The 20,400-nt window shown below is 35.5% G+C and overlaps 1 protein-coding gene across 2 annotated transcripts; it reads right to left on the bottom strand.

The window, feature by feature from the left end:
- Positions 1-1,858: 1,858 nt before the first annotated feature.
- Positions 1,859-12,375, bottom strand: LOC132645603 (K(+) efflux antiporter 2, chloroplastic). 2 transcript variants are annotated; one of them, XR_009584140.1, is made up of 22 exons: positions 12,114-12,375; positions 9,646-11,265; positions 9,308-9,479; positions 9,117-9,207; positions 8,705-8,841; positions 8,555-8,614; positions 8,314-8,433; positions 7,865-7,933; positions 7,580-7,645; positions 7,271-7,360; positions 6,902-7,006; positions 6,668-6,796; positions 6,105-6,314; positions 5,492-5,641; positions 4,275-4,328; positions 4,098-4,156; positions 3,396-3,462; positions 3,146-3,322; positions 2,834-2,890; positions 2,644-2,718; positions 2,221-2,534; positions 1,859-2,152 (listed from the first exon to the last, which is right to left on the bottom strand). XR_009584140.1 is itself a non-coding variant. In XM_060362680.1 (21 exons), exons 2-21 carry the CDS (start codon positions 11,193-11,195, stop codon positions 2,412-2,414), a joined length of 3,561 nt encoding a protein of 1,186 aa, XP_060218663.1. In that variant the 5' UTR covers positions 11,196-11,265; positions 12,114-12,375; the 3' UTR covers positions 1,859-2,411. The 2 variants fall into 2 exon arrangements, 1 of the variants encoding a protein (XP_060218663.1); XM_060362680.1 differs by having other exon boundaries at positions 1,859-2,534.
- Positions 12,376-20,400: the final 8,025 nt, after the last annotated feature.

The raw sequence follows: 20,400 nt of genomic DNA, 5'->3' as shown, positions 1-20,400 counted from the left end.
TTATTAGTGTTTCTCTTTTAAAATGATTGGCTAGATTAGTTTTACATGATTTTAGTCATTTTACAGTAATTAGATTTTGACAAAAAATAAAATCAGGAGAATTCATCATCAGTTATTTCGCATATACACATCTATTTGTTTTCTTCTTCCTTGTGATCAACTTTTGCATTTGATTTATTATCTTCCTTTTTATATTTTTTAATTTTCTTAATTAGATGATAATTTTTTTTTTATAAACTTGCTCATTAATTTTATGTGTATCCCGACAATATTGAAAAGATCATGTCAAGATTAAAAAGCTCAGCTTATGATACATATATTATTCAGTCATGTATTTAACAAGATAACAGAAATTGATTGAAAAATGTTGATGAATTTTTGCCGGAGAATGACTATACTCTTAAGAAAATGTAAGTGGTGCATCAGGATAAAAAAGAAGATATATGTTTTCTCTTCTCTTAATTCTCGAAAAAGTGAGAACGATAATATATTATAAATATCCCCCGCTTGCAAATTGAGGTGAAATTAAGTATGTAAATATTCTAAAAAAGGTGCTCCAAGTTTAGATTGCCAGTTAGGTAGTATAATCCTTATCGTTCTTAATTGAGAATGATTTTAGAAAACCTCCTTATTGATGAGATTCTTGAAAATGAGTATAATATACGTTGTTAAATGTTTTATATTTTAATGGAAAGAAAGAATAAATAGATGCTTTGGAATAGATCGATCAATATTGAGTAGTAAATTATATCTAGGGGGAAAAAAGACTGGGGAATATAGAGAAAACAAAACAGATCAAGAGTAATATTTAGTATAATGAAGACAAAATAGATCAAGGGTAATACCTCTCCATTCATTCATTTGAGTTTCTTGAGGTATGCTCATGACAATTCCAAATGTTCTAAAGGTTATATTTATAACTCAAATAAATATTTTTAACCCTACACACATACCATTAAAAGTTAAACATCTGATGTATTTTTTTTTATCTAATTAGTAATATTTTTTCATCTGATGCCAATTTCCTTCCACTATTTAGGTTTTATGTGATTTAATTTATATCTCAAAGTTTAAGCTTTTACATGAATTTATTTATTTTTCTATTCTTTTAAATATTTAAGAATATATGATTAATCAAATTAATCTTTTTACGACCGCGCGAAGCGCGAGCAGATTTCCTAGTTTTTAATTACGTGAAATATGCTCTTTTAATCTCTTTGCTTATGAATATTCATTACTTATCAGAACAATTAATTGTTCTACTATTTAATTACTTATGTATTATGTTAAACTTGCATTGTTACTCTATAATGAGGGCATTATATTTCTAAATATAGTCCAAATATATATATTTATTTATTATGTAAATGAATCAAGAGTACACATTTTAGTTATTTAAAATTTAAATGTGCTGAGTCATATATCATAAGAACCAAAATCTTAATTTACTAATAAACGAGAGACAAAAGGTGTTACTCTCCCTAAAATGAACAAACATACTAGTTCACCCGTGGATTTTTCTTTTACATTTGTTTATTACATTGGGGATTAAGGATGAGGAGACAATAAGAATGGAATTTAAAGTGAAACACTATCACCACGTCACTATATTATAAACCTTGTTGACGCATTTCTGTTTCTGTTAGGTTGAAAGTCTAGATTAAAAACCTTGCAGCGTAAAAATAATTGATATACAATGGTCTAAATATCAGAATTTTAATACAGAATGAGTTTATAGGTCAATTTCAACTAAGTTAAGATCAATGCATAGCTGATTGATTGCATCAGTGGAGTCACTTTTCTATATCAACCTCTTCTTATTCCTCTGAAAACATCAACGAAAAAAAAAATTACTACGTTCTGGAAACTACTATCCCTTCATAGAGTAATTTTCTAATCATTGCATGTACATGCTAAAAGAATTCAAACACAAAGCAGAACAAAATTATACTCCTAGTAAAAAGAAATCTAAAGCGTAATCCTCCTCGAGAAATTTCTTGGACAAAACTATTTTTCTTTTTTAAGTTTTCAGTGATGCCGCATATACTTAAAAAATCCAAAACGGCACCATTTCTTTTGATACTGCAAGAACATTCCACGAACTTTTGCATGGATTTAACTATCGATGCAAACTAGCTGGAAGCCCTTTATCCTGAAATGCAAAACAGTCCTTCAGAATGGAAGGAAACTTTTCGAACCAAAGCAATTAAGGTCTATCACCTAGTGGTTATGCCAATATAGAAATTTGCTCCCTGCATAGCTTGTTGCTTGCTGTACTTCTTCTGTACAATTTTTAAGAATGGGGGTTAAGTAATACACTATACACTTATCAGGAGTATCTTCCCTTCTGTTTCCTTCTTTCCTTTTTGTAGGTCCAAGCAATGCAGATCCCTGTTTCTTCTTAATGTTAATCATATTGCTAGTGTTCCTTCACTGACTTGGTTCTCATCCGAAGAGTCTGGGGGCTGAGCTTTGGCTTTATTCACCAGACGAGAAAATCCATAGCCTAGAGAACTTCCACTAGTTTCACATAGCTGCAAAACAAAATCAAGCGTACTGTATTAAATATCTAATAAAATCTGAAATGATGCAACCTTTAGAACAACTCCAAAAGCAAAGACAAGTAGCGCAAGTATAATTTACCTCGGTAAGCTCAGAGAGGTGGCGGGACCTAAACTCGTTGATTGTTGCCGCTATCTCCGACATTGGCAGCTTAGCCTAGAAGATGCAATATATAATCAGAATTTTATTTGCTTAACTCAAGGAATAATTATAGATTGACAAAAGCCAACTACAAAAGAGAATACCTAGGTTACTTATCAAATCTACTTACTTGTGCAAGGACAGCAGCGGCCAATTGCAGGCTTGGTTCCAAGGTCTCGGGCACAACCTGTAACAAAAATTATCCACCTCAATTTATGCATTGTTCATCATTTATCCAATTATCAAATGTCCAACTATTCCCTCTTTCACGCATGATATGTTACAACTAGAAATGTTACCATAGCAAAACATAATACAACAGCAATGAATAAATAATTCAAGGCTTAGAATCCTGATGTTATCCAGAGAATCCTAAGCGAAACCAATATGAACAAGTTTCCAACACAAAGATCAATAGCAGAAATTAGAATAAGAAAGATACCGCTGTTGCTCCAGCCTTCTCTAAATTAAGGCCATGATCCACATCATGAGCACGTACAAATGTTTTCACATTGGGGAAGTACTTGCTCAAGGCCCAAACAGTTCTGTAATTTGCACCAGGAGTATCTAACGTTATTGCAGCAGCACATGCTCTTTCAGCCCCAACTTTATGTAGAACCTAGTAATCGAGAAACAGAATATCAAAATGAAATATCTGAAACCATAATTTTAAGTTCAGGAATTTGTTTTACCTCTCGGCTACCAGCATCACCAAAGTATACAGGAAGGTCAAGTGCACGACCAACTGCAACTCGCTCACTGCATTTATTATAAAAACATCTATTAAGACGAACATCATGCCATTCATGATAACTACTTCAAATGTAATGGAGTGGTAGTTTACAAAATGCATTTGACAATTTGAGATTGCTTCTATAAGTATTGTGCAGTTTCTATTTCCCCATTACACTGAGATGCTATTTAATAAAAAACTTGCTAAAAATAATAGAACTCACGTATAATGAGAATAATACAAACCATTGGGCGGTCATGAAACTTGATAATAATTACTCGTTGGCTCTGTTTCCTCAGGTGTAAAACATTCTCCACATTATAATATCTTATAAAGGAAAACCATTTTCTTGCAACTGGTTAGATATAAAGGTTGGTGGCTTTAAGATTAGTTGATAGTTTTTTTTAATTTTTTTTTTTTTTAAATTACATGGGGGGTAGGGAAAGGGGTAATGGGGAAGGGGATTACAATGTGGGGATTTGAACCCTCACCAACAAGGTGAGTGCAGGTAGCCAACCAACTGAGCTACTAGATCCCTACGAGTAGTTGATAGTGGAGCTGCTGCTTAGTGATAAGTTGCGAATAATATATATAATTTTAACATTCACCGAATCCACAGGGAGCTGAAATCAGTTGAATGTGAGCTAACAGAGAATCATACCTTCGCACATCAAGTGCAACAAACGGAATCAGTCGCTCAGAGAGAAGTTGGGCAATGATCTGTTAAGATGAAAACTAATTCAACAAACAGAAGATGGGATAGCTTCATTTTTCCAAAGTTTGACAATGATTCATCAAATGATCAATTTAACCAAATCATGAAAGCAGGGGGCAGAACCTGGCCAACGCGACCAAATCCACAAATAATAATATGATCTTGCAAATCATCCGTCTGGAAAAGAGAAAAGGAACTATCAATTTACATTCTTTTAAGCAACTAACTGAAGTCAGTGACAGCAATGAGTTAAATAAGCTCAGAAGGTAGACAAACTGAGGCATAAGGTTCACAGGAAACCTAATCAGATGATGAGATGGAGCTATAACTCCATAGACAATTCGTTTTCAGGGAAAAAAAAAATTCCTTGCAAAATATATAAGAGAATCGTACCGAAAGAAAAGAGGCAGAGAAACTACGAGGGTTCAGAAGGCTCAGTACCACAACACTGAGGCACGGGACTTAAATAACAACAACAAAGTAGAGCACAAAACTTAAGAGATGATCAGGATCAAAGAAAGGCACTGAAAGGAGAAAGCAGCCAGGGATGAAGAACAGAGATGAAGAAATTTGAGAAAGGGCAGCCCCGGTGCACTAAGCTCCCGCTATGCGCGGGGTCCGGGGAAGGGCCGGACCACAAGGGTCTATTGTACGCAGCCTTACCTTGCATTTCTGCAAGAAGCTGTGTCCACGGCTCGAACCCGTGACCTCCTGGTCACATGGCAGCAACTTTACCAGTTACGCCAAGGCTCCCCTTCAAATTTGAGAAAGAGAAGCGAAGAAAAACGGAAACTTTTATAGCACCAAAATTCCAGCTTTCCATATCTCCACAATTGCTTTATGGTTTTCTTAACCTATGTTACTCGGACTCTTCAAAAATGTCGACACGGGTGCAGCAGCCATTTTGGAGAGTCCGAGCAACTTAGTTCTTAACAACATATTAAAGCCCCTCAACCTTAGCCCTTTAATTTCTATACCCTGTTACTATAGACAACCTGAAACCAAACTATTCTTTGTAAGCTTGCAAGGTCCTAAACCTGAAGTACTCGTAAGGTCTAACAGTGATTTTCTGTGACCAACTCACAAAATCTAGCCCAACAACAAGTAATTATGTCACATGCACCAACTTTTGGCAACTATACCTTTGCTAGAAGTAAGATGTAATTAATTAGAATACAGCAAATGTTAGAAAATTATGGAAATGAAAAACAGAGGCTTTGATAGAGTGATCTCTGTCTTTAGGGGTCAACATATAAGAATTTGTAAACATGTACATGGTTCATTAGTTTCATTCTTGCTAAAATGCCAAAACTAGTGCCACCAAAAGTAGGAGACTATACCTCACTTTCCACAGGCAATAAACTCCGCACATCATGCAGCTCAAAACGAGATGCTATTAATTGGCCTCCGGCAGCTAGATATGGTGTGAGGGCCATTGAAATTCCAACCACAAGAAACAACAGAGATGACAATTGAGGAGACATTATACCCTGGAAAAAAAAGTTAAAACCATGGAGAAATTTAAATAAATAAGATAATACACCTATTCTAACAAGATATATTTTTATCATGGGGCAAAAGTCCTCAGAGAGCTTAGCATTATACTGTCCAGATAAGTTGCAGCTTTGATCTATTTAAGGGTAGCTATGAGGAAGAACAAGTCTCATGAAATAAGAGGAAATGTAAATAGAAGTAAGATCGTGGCAGTAGATAGAAACTGGAAGGACATTGACGGTAGTTTGTCTCCACTTTCCCAATAACAGGATCACACAAGCTCAACATTTGATTTCAGCACACAGGTCAATCATAGAAAAGGACCACAATTCCTTGATTAAGGAAGAGAAGCTGTTTAAAGAGCATCGCAATAGAAAGGAGAAAAAGAAAATGGATAAAAGAATGTTATTAACAGCTATGAATTGCTTGTGAAGCGTTAATGCTATCAGAGAAATAAACCTGATTGACAGCTTCACCAAAGGCTACAAAGGCAAACTCTCCACCCGGAGCAAGTAGGAGACCAACTCTTATTGCTGATACAACTGAAATACCAAACAATTTACCAACTAATGCAACCAAGATGGTCTTGCCACCTATTAGAAGTCCCAATGAGCCCATAATCACTGGAAAGTTTGAAAGAAGAAGCTTGGGATCAATGGACATTCCAACCTGCAAGCCAGATGATACTTGTTAAGTTTTGAAGTCACAAAGCAGCCATAGTTATAATAATATATCCATGGACGATTCTCATTTCAGCCTGGGATAAAAGTTGATTAAGATAGATAGAGTTTAGTCTGCTGCAGAAGCAGTAGTATCACAGAACTCAGAAGTGGAGTCATTCAATGAGAACAACTCAGGAGAGACAATTAAGCTCTACAAGCTGGTGAGAACACTAGAGATGAAGAGCAAGCATTTTTAAATGTAAATAGAACCTTACCAAGACCTATCCTACCTTGAATTCCAAATGACAAATTGTAGGATTACAAAACTGCATTCACATTGTACAGATAATTTTCACCTACCGTCATGAAAAAGAGACCCAACAGGAGTCCACGATATGGAGCAATATCTGATTCAACTTGCAATGAAAATTCAGTTTCTGCCAGAAGCAGACCAGCTAAAAATGCCCCCAAAGCCATTGAAAGGCCAGCCTGCATTTTTTTACATCAGATAACACATCGTAGCATCAACAAGATAACGGGTTTAACAAACTTGGTTAGTATACATGAACCCGTAAAAAAAGTGATCATAAGTACCCTGGCAGTCAGAAGACTAGTCCCAAGTATAACAAGGAGCGTATTTGCCGAAAATATTTCTGCATTTTGGTTCTCTGCAATCTGCTTATAAATAGGCCGCAACAGCTGAAATTAGAAGAGAGAACGAACATATTAATGTCCTCGCGTTTACCAGCAATGTATGCAAAAACGAAAAGTGGAATTAATACCCTAATTAAATTTTGCAACAGATAAAAATAAAAAATTAACTTTAATAATGTATAGGCAATAGAAAATGAAAGACCGCAGTCCAAAATGTCACAAGAGAAGTAGTTTGAACTTAAAACTTTATACTACTAATCAGAAGCATTTATAGTATTGGAAGAGATTCTACATGAACAAACAGCTTACCAGACGTCCTCCAGCAATAATGGCAGTGATGGCTACAATTGCCTTCACAGCAGCCAAACCAAGGGCTTCAGCAATGGCTCGGAAACCAATCTAATAAGAAAGTTTTGTTATAACAGTAGCAAATTGGAAAACAGCAGTAGTGTGAACACACAGCTATCAAAAGGAAAGAATGTTATTTCTGCATGTGATTTTAGGGGTTAAGGTAATTATCTTTCCAGTTTGGTGATTGTTACAGGTCCAGAAAGTCACAAACGAGAAAATTTCAAATTATTTTTTCAGAAGAAAAGACTAATGTAAAAGAGCCTATACCCCTCCTTTTGATGAATTTGGTGAAATTAGTGGTATCAGTATGAGTAGAACAACCACCGCCAGATCCTGGAGGATAAAAGGAAAAAATTGTTTAATCGTATAACAAATAAAATTCTAAAATTGCTGCAGCACAAGATGTCATCATTTCAAGTACATGACAGCAGCCTATATGATGATGTCAAGTAAATATATGTGAATCGCGTGTATGCGTAGATACAGATAATACTTTGAAAACCCGTCTCGTGAGAGAGATGTGACAGTTTTGTACTGCTGATAAGCAGATACCTGAAAGAGTAATACAGAAAATGTCGCTCGTCCATGTCGTGATGTGCTCTCACCACGCTCCTGCAATACCTGCCGATATGCAACATAATCAATTAATTACTAAAAGTTTCATTTTCAACAAGGAAGAATCACAGGCATATAGACAAAGCCCACTGTAGATAAACGACATTGCCTTGGATTGTAGGAAATGTGTAGATTTTAACAAGGAACTCATAATAAAAATTCCAATGCTGATTTGATATCTCGGCATAAACCATTATCAGGAATTACTGCTTTGGGACTTCTGGGGAAACATATCATAATAATGTTTCCAGCTTAAGCATTAACTTCGATTAGAGGTGTTGAACTGGTCACCAAATCAGTGTTTTTAATGAGTACACAAGAAAATTTAAGTCCCAAATCTTGCCCATTTAGCAAGGAAGACCTGCTAAATATATAGAATGATTTACTTGGAGGACAACAGCAGTGGAAGATAAGGCAAGCCCATTCCCAATCACTATTGCAGCAGGTCCAGCCTGCCCGGCAACCAAATTAGCAACTAACCCGACCACCACAGCTGTCACTAAGACCTGCATTCATTTGTTTAAAATTACTAATTAGTGTGAAAATCTAATACGTTGGGACCATATATCTAATAAGCAATCTGGTGGTGGATTAACAACTCCCAAGTGCTCAAACTTTTTCAATTACCTGAGCAGATCCCAACCCAAAAACGTATTTCTTCATAGAACTTAGTCTCTCAACGGAAAGCTGTCAAAGGGGATACAAACAGAGGTTATTAAGGCAGTATTTGTAACACATTCAGAAAGAATCAAACTAGTCAATTTTCCTGGACTGTACCTCTAGGCCAATGTTAAATAGCAGGAAGACAACTCCAAATTCAGCTATAGCCTTGGTCCCATGTACATAACGTATGATAGAAAGACCATAGGGTCCAATCAAAATTCCAGCAGCCAAATACCCAAGAACAGGACTCCCTATATATTAAGCAGAGAGAAGATGAACCATTAATAGGAAACACGAGTAAGTCTATCATGGAGGGGCAAAGGGCACGATATCTGTGATATACATCAAGGTAAAAAAATAAAAAAAAACTGTCAAGCGAAGATCATGTTTCAATTTTTAGAACACGTTCAAGGAAAGACCTAGCAAGAAACCTTTACATCAAGAACAAGTTTGGTGAAACTATTTCACATAATAAGCCGCTGGTCATTGTCCTCATGCGATAAAGAAAGTAGCAAACTTCAATTACCTCCTGGAATTTTCTGGAAGATAGGAACAAAGATAACACTTGCGAGCAATAGCCATACCATGTCGAAAAGAGAAGCTTCCTCCTCATTTATCTGAAATGAGAAACAACACCTTTAGCAAGTAGAAGTAAAGCCCCATCCTGACAAAATGGTGATGGCAAGCGTTAAAATGGTGGGAGTTTAAGATGCATGCCTCTTGATGAGGAAGCATCTCCATTAGTGTCTTAAGTTTCTTGGGCAGTTTTCTTATTTGTCGAACTAGAGGTCTTGCATTTGTCGACACCTCATCAATGCTGGTAGTAATGATGTCTGGCTGCTGAAACGACTGAAAAATTCTTTCTGATCGAGTGACGTAAAAGGCAATTCTGTGACAGATGTTAGAAACATATCAAATACCATAACCACAACAAGCTATACCAATCTAATGATACAAAGATTGTATCATAACGATGCACATATACATGCAGCTACCAAGAAATAGCTTTATCTTTTAAAAGAAATAAAGAATGAACAGTTTTATAGTAGTTGTACCCTGCCCCCATCAGTAATGAGCCAACCACCAGCTTGGGCAATTGCTTCCTTGCAGACTCCATGAGACTCTGGAAAACTGAAGCAGGTGTGAACTCTTCCCCATCTGTGGGAAATGAGAAGAAAGATGCAGGCAAGAAACGGGATGATTTCTTCAATAATGCCTTGGGCGGTGAACTGTCCCTAGCTGATTCCTTATTGACCTCCTGCCTCATAGTTTGGACAGATTTTGGTTTTTCTGCATCAGTATCAGAATCTTTTGAGGAGTCCAGAACTGACTTTCTATCTTCATCGTCACTCTCGTCAGACAAAGTTCCACCGGCCACCCAAGCATCCTCCAGTTGTACCTCCCTATCTTTTTCAACAACACCACCGACTGAATCTCTAGGGAATACCTCATCCTCGCTAAGGGTCCCATCGACCAACACTTTCCCTAGAGTAGATGATCCATTCTGTAAGACTGAAGTTTCCGCGGAGTCAACAGGTGATACAGCTAGGTTCTTCTCGGCTTTCTGCAAAGCAATCTCTGCATCACTGACCCGTTGAGTAGCCTCGAGCTCATAAGAAACAGCTTGTTCAGCTAAAAGCATTATGTTTGAAACATCTTCCTCTGCTTTTAAAGCATTGATCTGTGCTTGCTCAGCTAGATTATTCAACCTGTCAACCTCCTTTTGCAGCTCCTCTTTTTTGTTCTGCACACGCCTCAATAGAGCCTCACAATTTTCCAAATGGTTCCGACACTCCTCTATATCTTCCTGAGCAGCTGAAAGTGCTGCCTCTTCCTTCATCAATGAAGTTAATTCTTCCCCTTTGCTTTCTTCAGAAGTTTCTGAAGACGTACTTCCTTGTTTTGCAGTTTGTATTGAATCAAGAGCAACCAGAAGCCTTGCCTCAGCAAAAGAAAGGGCCATTGTTGCTTTTTGAACTGCTTCTTTAGCGACCATTTCTTCACTTACAATCTCCTGAACACTGTTAAGTTGTTTGTTTACATCATCCCATGCATTAGCAGCTTCATCTTTTAACGCTATAGCAGCTTCTGATATCTTCTGCGCTTTTTCCTCAAACATTGTGCTGTTCAGCTGTGCAACTTCCAAATCCTTGAGTGCCTTCTGCAACAACACCCTTAGTTCATCCAAACTACGCCCTTCCTTTTCTTCTTCTTTCTCTTCCTCCAACTCCTTAGCGCTACTAATTTCAGCAATGCCATTAGTACTAGCACTCAAAGATCCATCTTCACTGGACTCCACATTTCTACCATTACCATCAATAAATGCAAGTGAATCATTTCCCTGACACCGAGGCAACTTTACTCCCCTTGAAGCACTCAAAGCACAACTCAATCGTATCCTTGAATATGCTAAACTATTATCCCTACAGCTCACAATCCGTTTCAGCCTTTTCCCCTGCCGATTCTTACATAAAACCTTAGCATTTCCAAGCAATTTATGATTCAATCCTACATCACTGCTGCTTTTCCTATCTAATATCCTGTAGGTCAAAGCTTCACCACAATGTGAAACATTCGGTTGCCATAAACAGTGAGCAAAGCCCATCCTCCTCTAACACAATAAACGTCAAAAAAGCACAAAACCGAAGCCACAAATTCTCATTACCTCAAATCACCTAACAAAACAAAGCAAGTTTCTATTTCAAATTTTCAATCAACAAACAAGTAATTCAATTCACAGGACCACTAATCAGCTAAAATCACCATACCAAACAATTGCAAGCTGAAATCTATGTTACTCGGACTCTCCTAAAATGTCATCGGGTGCGTGTCAGATCCTTCAAAAGTAGTGTATTTTTGGAGGATCCGACATGGGTGCGGCAATACTTTCGAAGAGTCCGAGTAACTTAGGCTGCAATAACTAAAATGGATTTCGCGACACTAAACGTCAAAAAAATCCCCAAACCGAAGCCGCAAATTCTCATTACCTCAAATAACCTAACAAAACAAAGAAATAAGTTTCTATTTCAATCAACTAACAAGTAAAATCAATTCACAGTACCACAAATAATCAGCTAATATCACCATAACAAACAATTGCAAGCTAAAATAACTGAAATAAATTTCGCAATTAATCAACATTTCGTTCCATAACAAATACTAATTTCAAGCTGAAATCAATTCACAGGACCACAAATAATCAGCAAACAATTACAAGCTGAAATAGATTTCGCAACTAATCAACATTTCGTTCCATAACAAATATTGATTGCAAGCTGATAGAACTGAAATAGATTTCGCAATTAATCAACATTTCGTTCCATACAAACAATTACAAGCTGAAATAACTAAAATAGATTTCGCAGTTAATCAACATTTCGTTGCATAACAAACAAATGCAAGCTGATAGAACTGAAACAAACTTCCCAATTAATCAACATATTCGATGCACATGCGAGTAAAACAAATAATAAAAATCATACACATGAAGTTACAGTAACAGTTAAGAGAAGATTGAATTTACCGATAAATGTGACAGTTTAGAGTTGTGAGAGAAGAATATTTATGGCCGAATTTGAGAGGTAAATTAGGTCAGAAAATGATTGGACAGATTATAAATTGACTTTGCAATTGGCTCTTCCCTATGGATTTTTTTTTTTCAATAGCTTTGTTCCAAAGAAGAAAGAGCCTTTCGTTTTGCGACTCTGCGCTTACTTGAAAAGAAACTATTTTCTATATTTTTCATATTCAGTTTCTATATTTTTCTTTTTTGAGGTTTTGTTTTCTCCCTCCATTTGGGGAACATGACAAAATTGGATGAGAGGGTTTATTATTGGTGGATATTCCATTTGCCTTTCCTTTCTTTTTTTTCCATTTTTTTGAAAAAACAAAATCAAAAAAGGATATTCCATTTTCCATAATTACCCTTCTTGTTATTGTTTGGATGGAATATTCTGGTATGTAGATATTTAGTCATGTGATGAGCTATGGGTAACGTACCTACCTGAAAGTGGTTTCAACTTTCCAACTTTATGTGAAGTGAATTGATTTTGTGGTCTTTTTACTAATTTGGTTTTAATTTTATTCTTTTCTTTACAAGCCATTTTTCATTTTTAAACATAAGACTTTTGAAAATAGCACACAAGAGATATGAAAAGGTCATATTGATTCGATAAGAACACACTTAAACTATGGTAAAATTGTCAATTACACACCTAAACTATAGGGGGTAGGGGTCTTATTACTCCCTAAACTTAAAAATAAGTTAAAACATACTATGTGCATACATACTTCTATACTAGACAAAAAAAAAAAAAGAGGGGATTGGGCACTTCTCATTTTTTCAATATGTTGTGTGCAGAATGCTTAGGCTTAAGCCCGTCAACCGGTTTCCGTTAACCGGTTAAAATCGGTAACCAGACCGGTAAAATCGGTTAATCGGTTCCAATTAACCATTTAATAAATACCGGTCCGATTTTAATTTTTTTGGAATCGAAACCAGTAAAACCCGAACTGGACCGGTAAAACCGGTCGAATTAAAAAAAAAATGTAGCCGTTGAGCTGCTTAGTTGGACCATTGACCAACGGTCCATTTACAAAAATGGCCGTTGTCAAACGGTCCCAAACCCACATTTTGCCCCCCCCCCCCCCCCCCCCCAAACCCCCCAAACTTTTTTTTAACACTTTAACCCATCCCCCACCCCTATATAAACCCTCTCCATTTTCATTTTAATCCACACCAATTCACTCTTCTCTTTCTCTCAATCTCTCAATTATAGTTACTTTGTAACAATTAGCCACTTTAAATTTCTCTCAATTAAATATTATAAAGTCTTATTATAGTTTCAATTATTAATTTTGCAATTATAATATAGTAGGTGGAGTTGGTGATTTTGCAACAATCCGAAGTAGCTTTGGTGAATTTGCAATTCTAGCCGCCTTCACTTTGTTGGAAATTAGTCCGGCAATTTGGTACCTTCGTTCCAACTCTATCTTTATTTTTTGCAATTTAATTTGTTGCAATTTATTTTCTTGTGATTTATTTGAGTGTGATTTAAATTAATTCTATTTAATAATGGCGAAGAGATTTAGACGTGGTGCCGGTGTCACGCCCCGAACCATGGCTTGGGCGCAATACAACACTCGGTGCCTTGCTGCATGTGACCGAGCGAACCACATGACTTGTTGAGTCTACATGGGACATGAACTGATGCGGAATATAAAGTAAACATGCATGAATTGTGACAATACGGAGTTCAATAATCATAAGTCTGAAAATATTATTATTATTATTATTATTATTATTATTAATATTATTATTATATCATGAATGCGGAATTATGGTAATGTAGCCATTAAGGCCAACTCAACTAAACATGACAACTGACTAGTTTATGAAACCTCTGACACGAATCTGTCTGCTAAACTGTTCACCGAGACAAGGCCCTTGGCATACCTTAAATGCGTAACTGACATAAATAGAAGTAAAGACACAACCCCGAATGAGATGGGGCTCACCAAAAGCTGATACGAGCAATGTCCTAATGAGTAAATTTGTTGTCCTGTCAATCAATACCTGCATCGTGAAATGCAGGCCCCCAGGCAGTAGAAAGGGAACGTCGGCACATTGAATGTACTGGTATGTAAAGCAACTGAAAGAAATAACATGGGACTTGGAATAACATGATAAGAAGTGAAATTGAAAACATAGACATGAACATGAGCATGAACACATATAAATAAAGTCTGAAAACAGTAAATTAATAGAAATACATGTATATATAACTGCTTGTAACATGGGGAGTGCTATAGTATAACCGACAACATGATCTGGTACTTGCGTCCTACCAGCAGAACACTCATATCCAAATTTAAGTAATAATAAGCATGTAAGGATCCAAACTGCATAATGAAGGTGTTGCCTCCTTGCTGACAACCCTTATCCTACGGTGGCTACGTAGTTTCAGGCTATCTAAGCCTTCTCGGTTAACTAAGCAAATCCCAAAAAAATATGAACATGTAAAATAAGTGGCACTTGCTGCCCATGGTTTTCATGAATATAACTTGCTTGTACATGGATATCATGAATTATAGCTTGCTTGCATGAACTTGTAAAACATGTATAGTATTTTCTTGAAAATAGCATAATATATCATAAACTAGCATGCATGAACCCATGGAATGAGATATATGGGTTTTTCATAGATTACGGACAAATTCTTAATAATCATAAAGAAATATTAAGAACTCAATGATGGAACTATAATAATTCATACATAATATAATCATGGACATAGACCTAGGGTTATCATGAGCATGTATAGAAACCCCAGTTTTCGCAGAGAATCATAATTTATGAATTATGAGGCGTGGGGAAGAACGATGATGTTCCCACACGTAGATAGTAACTCTACATAACTTAATCGATCCAAAACTTGAAGAAAAGTCTGAATCTTTGAAGAAGAATTCCAAAAGCTTTGACTTTGGAAATCTTGAGAGGATTTTCACTGATTTTCGTAGCTACTGTTCGTGGCTCAAAGGGTACATCTACGGACATCCAAATCCAATCTCCACCGTTCATATTTTATACTTATGTGTTATGAACACTCAATTAAAATTTAGGCTTGATCCAACGGTTAGATTATTGACAACCACCACATTAATATGGCTGGTCGGAATAAAACTCAACAGAAAAATACTAGAGTTTTCTCCAACTTTTTATAACTCTTGATTTTTGTAGGGTAACGGGATGGATGTATTTATTCTAGTATTTATAAATGATAAATCTTGTAGAATACAAAGGTTCTTGATTAAAATATTTACCTTGGAGGAAACCTTAGGACACTAGATTGCCAAACCAAATTCTTGAAGGTTTTTTGATTCCAAGAATGAGTTTCTTGCAAGGTTGAAGTGTGTAAGTTCTTTAAGGATGGAAGTAGAGAGAAAAATAATAGTCTCTTAGGTTTAGAATAGTGTTAGGAATGTTTTTACTTCATACAATAATAAAATAAGAAGTCCCAATTCGAGTAGGAAAAGGCTAAAAACGTAACCCAAAATCTGAAAAATTCTGCTCCGACCAGTGATAGTAAAACAGGCATAACTCTTAGCACAGAGCTCCGTTTGAGCTTCATAAGATACCGTTGGAAATCTATTCCAAAGGGATACAACTTTTATGTTTTAAGTTTTCTCAAATTATCAACTAATCAAGGAGTTACGGGTGTCCGAAGTAGGCTGGTCAATCACTTTCGTAATACGTACAAACTTTCAAATTTTTCTCTAAAACTCTAACGTTACGAGTCTAACATGAGTTCTAAGATACGAGGTGTTATAGCCGGTAGTAGTGGTTGTTAGGGGTGGGTTTAATGAGGAAACATTTGTGGAAGAAACACCTAATTTAGGTCTTGATGTTGGTGGAAATAATCCACTTTTAGATCATGAGGCAATGCAACAACATTATACCGACACTTTTAATGAAATTGGTGATGATGATGATGATGAAATATAAGCCCCCGAAAATCTCATAGGAGATACATGTCCTGCACAATCATATACACAAGACAAACCGCCTAGAACTCGTAAGCCAACCGCTAAAATTTGGAATTTTATGACTAAGAATAAGGAAAGCCAAACAGCTAAATGTAACATATGTAGACAAGTATTTGCTTTTAGGCAAGGAACTAGTAAGGATGGTGGAACGGGTACACTAAATAGTCATATGAGAAATAAACATATGAATGTTTGGGGAGAACAAACGGGTTCAAATATGGGGGGTATTCAAATGACGATAGACCCACGAACCGGTAAAAATTTTAAGTATGACAAGAAAAAAGAGCATGTAGAAATAGCTAAAATGGTAGCTTATGATTGTTTACCATTTTCCTTTCCTTCGGGTTTGGGGTTTGTTACTTACATTCAACTTGTTATAATCCGTTATTTGAGGGTATCCCTAGAAGTACTTGTAGAGCGGATGTTATAGATTTGTATAAGAAAATATAGATTTTATTTGCGCCATGTATTTAATTCTTTAAATTGTAATGTTTCTCTTACCGCTGTTTTGGGTCTTAGTCTTAACAAGTTAGATTTTTTTGCTATTACATGTCATTGGGTTAATGATAATTGGGTTATACAAAAAAGAATTATAGCTTTTTTATATGATGAAGGGAAAGGTCGTCACGATGGAAAATTTTTAGCGGATTCAATGTCTACTATTATGAGGTTTTTTAACATTTACAGAAAAACACTTTGTATTGCTTTAGATAATGCTTCTAATAATACAAAGACGATTGGTCTTTTAAAAAGAGAATTAAATCCTCCGCTAAAAAATATTTTTCATGTGAGATGTAGTTGTCACATTTTAAACTTAATTATTAAAGATGGTCTTGTGTGTTTTGAAGATTCTATCTAAAAAGTTAGAGAGGAGGATGCGTTTCTTTTTTGTAATGCTAATAGGGGAAGACTAAGAGATTTTAAGAATTATTGTGTGAAAAATAACCTTAGACCAAGGAAAATTCAAGTAGAAATTGAGACTAGGTGGAACTACACTTACATTATGCTACAACAAGCATATGAGTATAAGATTCTCATACAACAAGTTCACAAAAAATGTAATATTAATAATGATGATTGGTTAAATTTTACGCATTGGGAAGATGTTAAGGAATATGTTGAACTCTTACAATTTTTTTATAATGCAACTCTTGCTTTTTCTAGACAATTCTATCCCACGGTAACCGGAATTTTAGCCTACTTAGTGGAAATAGCTAAAGTTTTACAAGAGTATAAAAATAAACTCGGTTATCAAGCGGCTATTTTTGATATGACAATAAAATTTAAGAAGTATTTTTTTCTCATCCCAACTTTATTTATATTGAGTTCTCTTTTAAATCCTTGTTTAAAAATGTCTTATACTAAAGCATTGGTTAATCAAATTTATACATTTTTAGAAATTGAAGAGGGAGTTGAACCATCTTTAGCTGAAGCCGACCTCGCTATTGATGCCGAGTTTAGAAAAATTTTTAGTAATTATTCTAATTTGGAAGAACATGCTACACCCGTTGCTCCACGCCCTACTATTTCTCAAAGTAGCAAAAAGGGCTTGTCGGGTTTGTCGCATTTAAAAGTTTTACATTCACATCCAACTCCTTCTTGTAATGCAAACTTTGATGAATATCACTTTTATTTGATGCAGCCAAATGTGGATATCAAGGAACTAGATGATTTGGACGTCTTAACATGGTGGAAGAAATACAAGGCAAGTCATCCGATACTCTCAAGAATGGCTCGAGATATCCTTACGGTTCAAGTATCAATCGTGGCTTCGGAGAGTGCATTTAGCCAAGGAAGACAACAAATTGGAGACCATAGACACTCATTATCCGGATTTAGCTTGCAAGTACTAGTGTGCATTCGCGATTGGATTAGATCGGAGCGACGCAACCAAAACTTAGAAGCGGTGGAAGGCGAAGAGGAAGAGATTAAAGATTTGATAGCAAGTGGAGCGGACCAAATGGAAGACTTTGAAGATATCTCTATGGCCGAATATGATATGGGGGAAATTAACCAAATGATTGGCAATTAGTGATTTTATTAGTCTACTATTTCTTTGCAACTCATGTAATATTTGCAAGTTAAAAAAAACTACAACTTGCAAATAAATGTTATCCAAGAATGAATAAAATATATGGCTCATTGAGCTTTCTTCTATTTACTTGTGTTCATATTTGTACTTATACTAAGTTAGGAATATACCTAAAATATACTAAGAATATACTTATAATATAAATATACTTAATTTATAAAATACGAATTTATAAACTTAGAAAAAAATTAAGCTATAAATAACATAAGTTATAATATATAAGTATATATTGCATACATATAACTTAAACATATATATATATATATAACCTAAGTATATTGATGTATATAAGTATATTCTTAGTATATTTTAGGTATATATAGTATAACTTAAGCATATAACTTTATATATATATATATATACACACGTATGTGCTGTATTGCTGTTAATTAGTAAATATATAAACTTTACTTATAAACTTATATAACATATGTAAATATACCTACAATATACTAATAAATACTATAATATTTATATACTATACAAAAAACAAAAAACAAAAAAGAGGTTTTGGATACTTTTGAACCGGACCGGACCGGTCCGGTTTCGATTATTTAACCGGTAAACCGGAACCGGAACCCGTGGCCGGTTCCAATTTTTAAACCGGAAACCAACTAGTTTGTTAACCGGTTACCGGTCCGGTCCGGTTCGAACCAGTTAACAGGTTTACTTAGGCTTGACTTTATTCCTTATGTAGAATCGTTGATTAGCTTAAAGAGATGTTAAATATTATTCATGATTCCTGACTTTGTACTTTGTTGCGTTTGAGACTTGAGAGACAACAGGTTCGATTGTTTGGGTCTAAACAATAAAAAAAAGTAAGACATTGAAATCTCGTTCTTTGATCTAGTATAAGCGGGTATATGCACGTGATATGCTGTAACTTTTTTTTTCCACTAGATAACTGAAGAAGGTAAATAATATGAAAAATAAGTTTTAGGGGATAATAAGACCCCTGTATGGTTTAGGTGTGATTGGCAATTTCACCATAATTAAGATATGTTTTTATGTCATGCCCCCCTGATTCTTCTATTCAAATTTGTAAATGGTTAATAAGAAGCCATTCCTCCTTTATATGTAAGTAGATGTAGCAGTGATGCCATCGTTATACAAGGAAAAGGGTCAAAAATACACTTCTACTTTGGAAAAAGGGCTAAAAATATCGTTCGTTACTAATTTGGGTCAAAAATACCCTTCCCGTCATTAAAATTTTCAAATATGTCCTTGTCTTAGTGGAAATTTCAAATCTCGCAAAATAACCCAATTTCATACTTTAAAACCGCTCCATCATTAAACCCGACCAACTAAACTCGTTCAGCTCCGACAACATGGTCAGAAGCATTACTTGAATCCAACGACACTAAAACTAACGGCGTTCTTAACCCTTCTTCTCCTATTCTCCACACACACAATAAACCACCACTACCTCACCTATCAACTACTCACCAGGGTCCACCGGTCCTTAAACCCGCTACCGGCAAACCCACCGACGATCCGGGTCCATTTGAATCATCCAATGGTGGTAGTAGTAATTTTCTCAAGCAGAAAAGTTCACCGGCGGAGTTTCTTGTACATATTAACTCTGATGGTTACTTCTCAAGCTATGGAATTCCAATCATTTTGGACTATCTTTCTCAGCCTACTAAGCGAGCTAGAGAGGTGATTCAGAAAGCTCCCCTGGAAAATTAGCATCCCACTTGGTTAGTATATAGTTGGGTCGGGTTAAATGATGGAGCAGGTTTAAAAAATGAAATCAAGTTATTTTGGGGATTTCGGGATTTCCGTTAAGACAGGGGTATATTTGAAAACTTTAATGACGGGAGGGGTACTTTTGACCCAAATTCGTAACGAAGGATATTTTTAGTCCTTTTCTTAAAATAGAGGGATATTTTTGACCCTTTTCCATTTTATATATGGATTAGATCAATTAATTTTGTAATCTTTTATGAATTTATATTTAGTCCCTAAGTTTGTTTTACAAGAAGTTTTTATTTTTCATAAAAGAGATTAGAAAATATTTTTGAGAGGTCGTTTTCTTTTATTTAATTTGTAAAGAGCTATGTTCACTCATTTCCTCCGGCAAGTTTTAGCATATCTAAATGAATATATACATACTTGAGTATATGATTTTGTTAAAAGGAAAACTTGTTTAACTAATATCATAATTTATTGA

The sequence above is a fragment of the Lycium barbarum genome, chromosome 6 (assembly GCF_019175385.1).
Source record: "Lycium barbarum isolate Lr01 chromosome 6, ASM1917538v2, whole genome shotgun sequence".
NCBI lineage: Eukaryota > Viridiplantae > Streptophyta > Magnoliopsida > Solanales > Solanaceae > Lycium > Lycium barbarum.
This window is presented reverse-complemented; position numbering and strand designations above follow the sequence as displayed.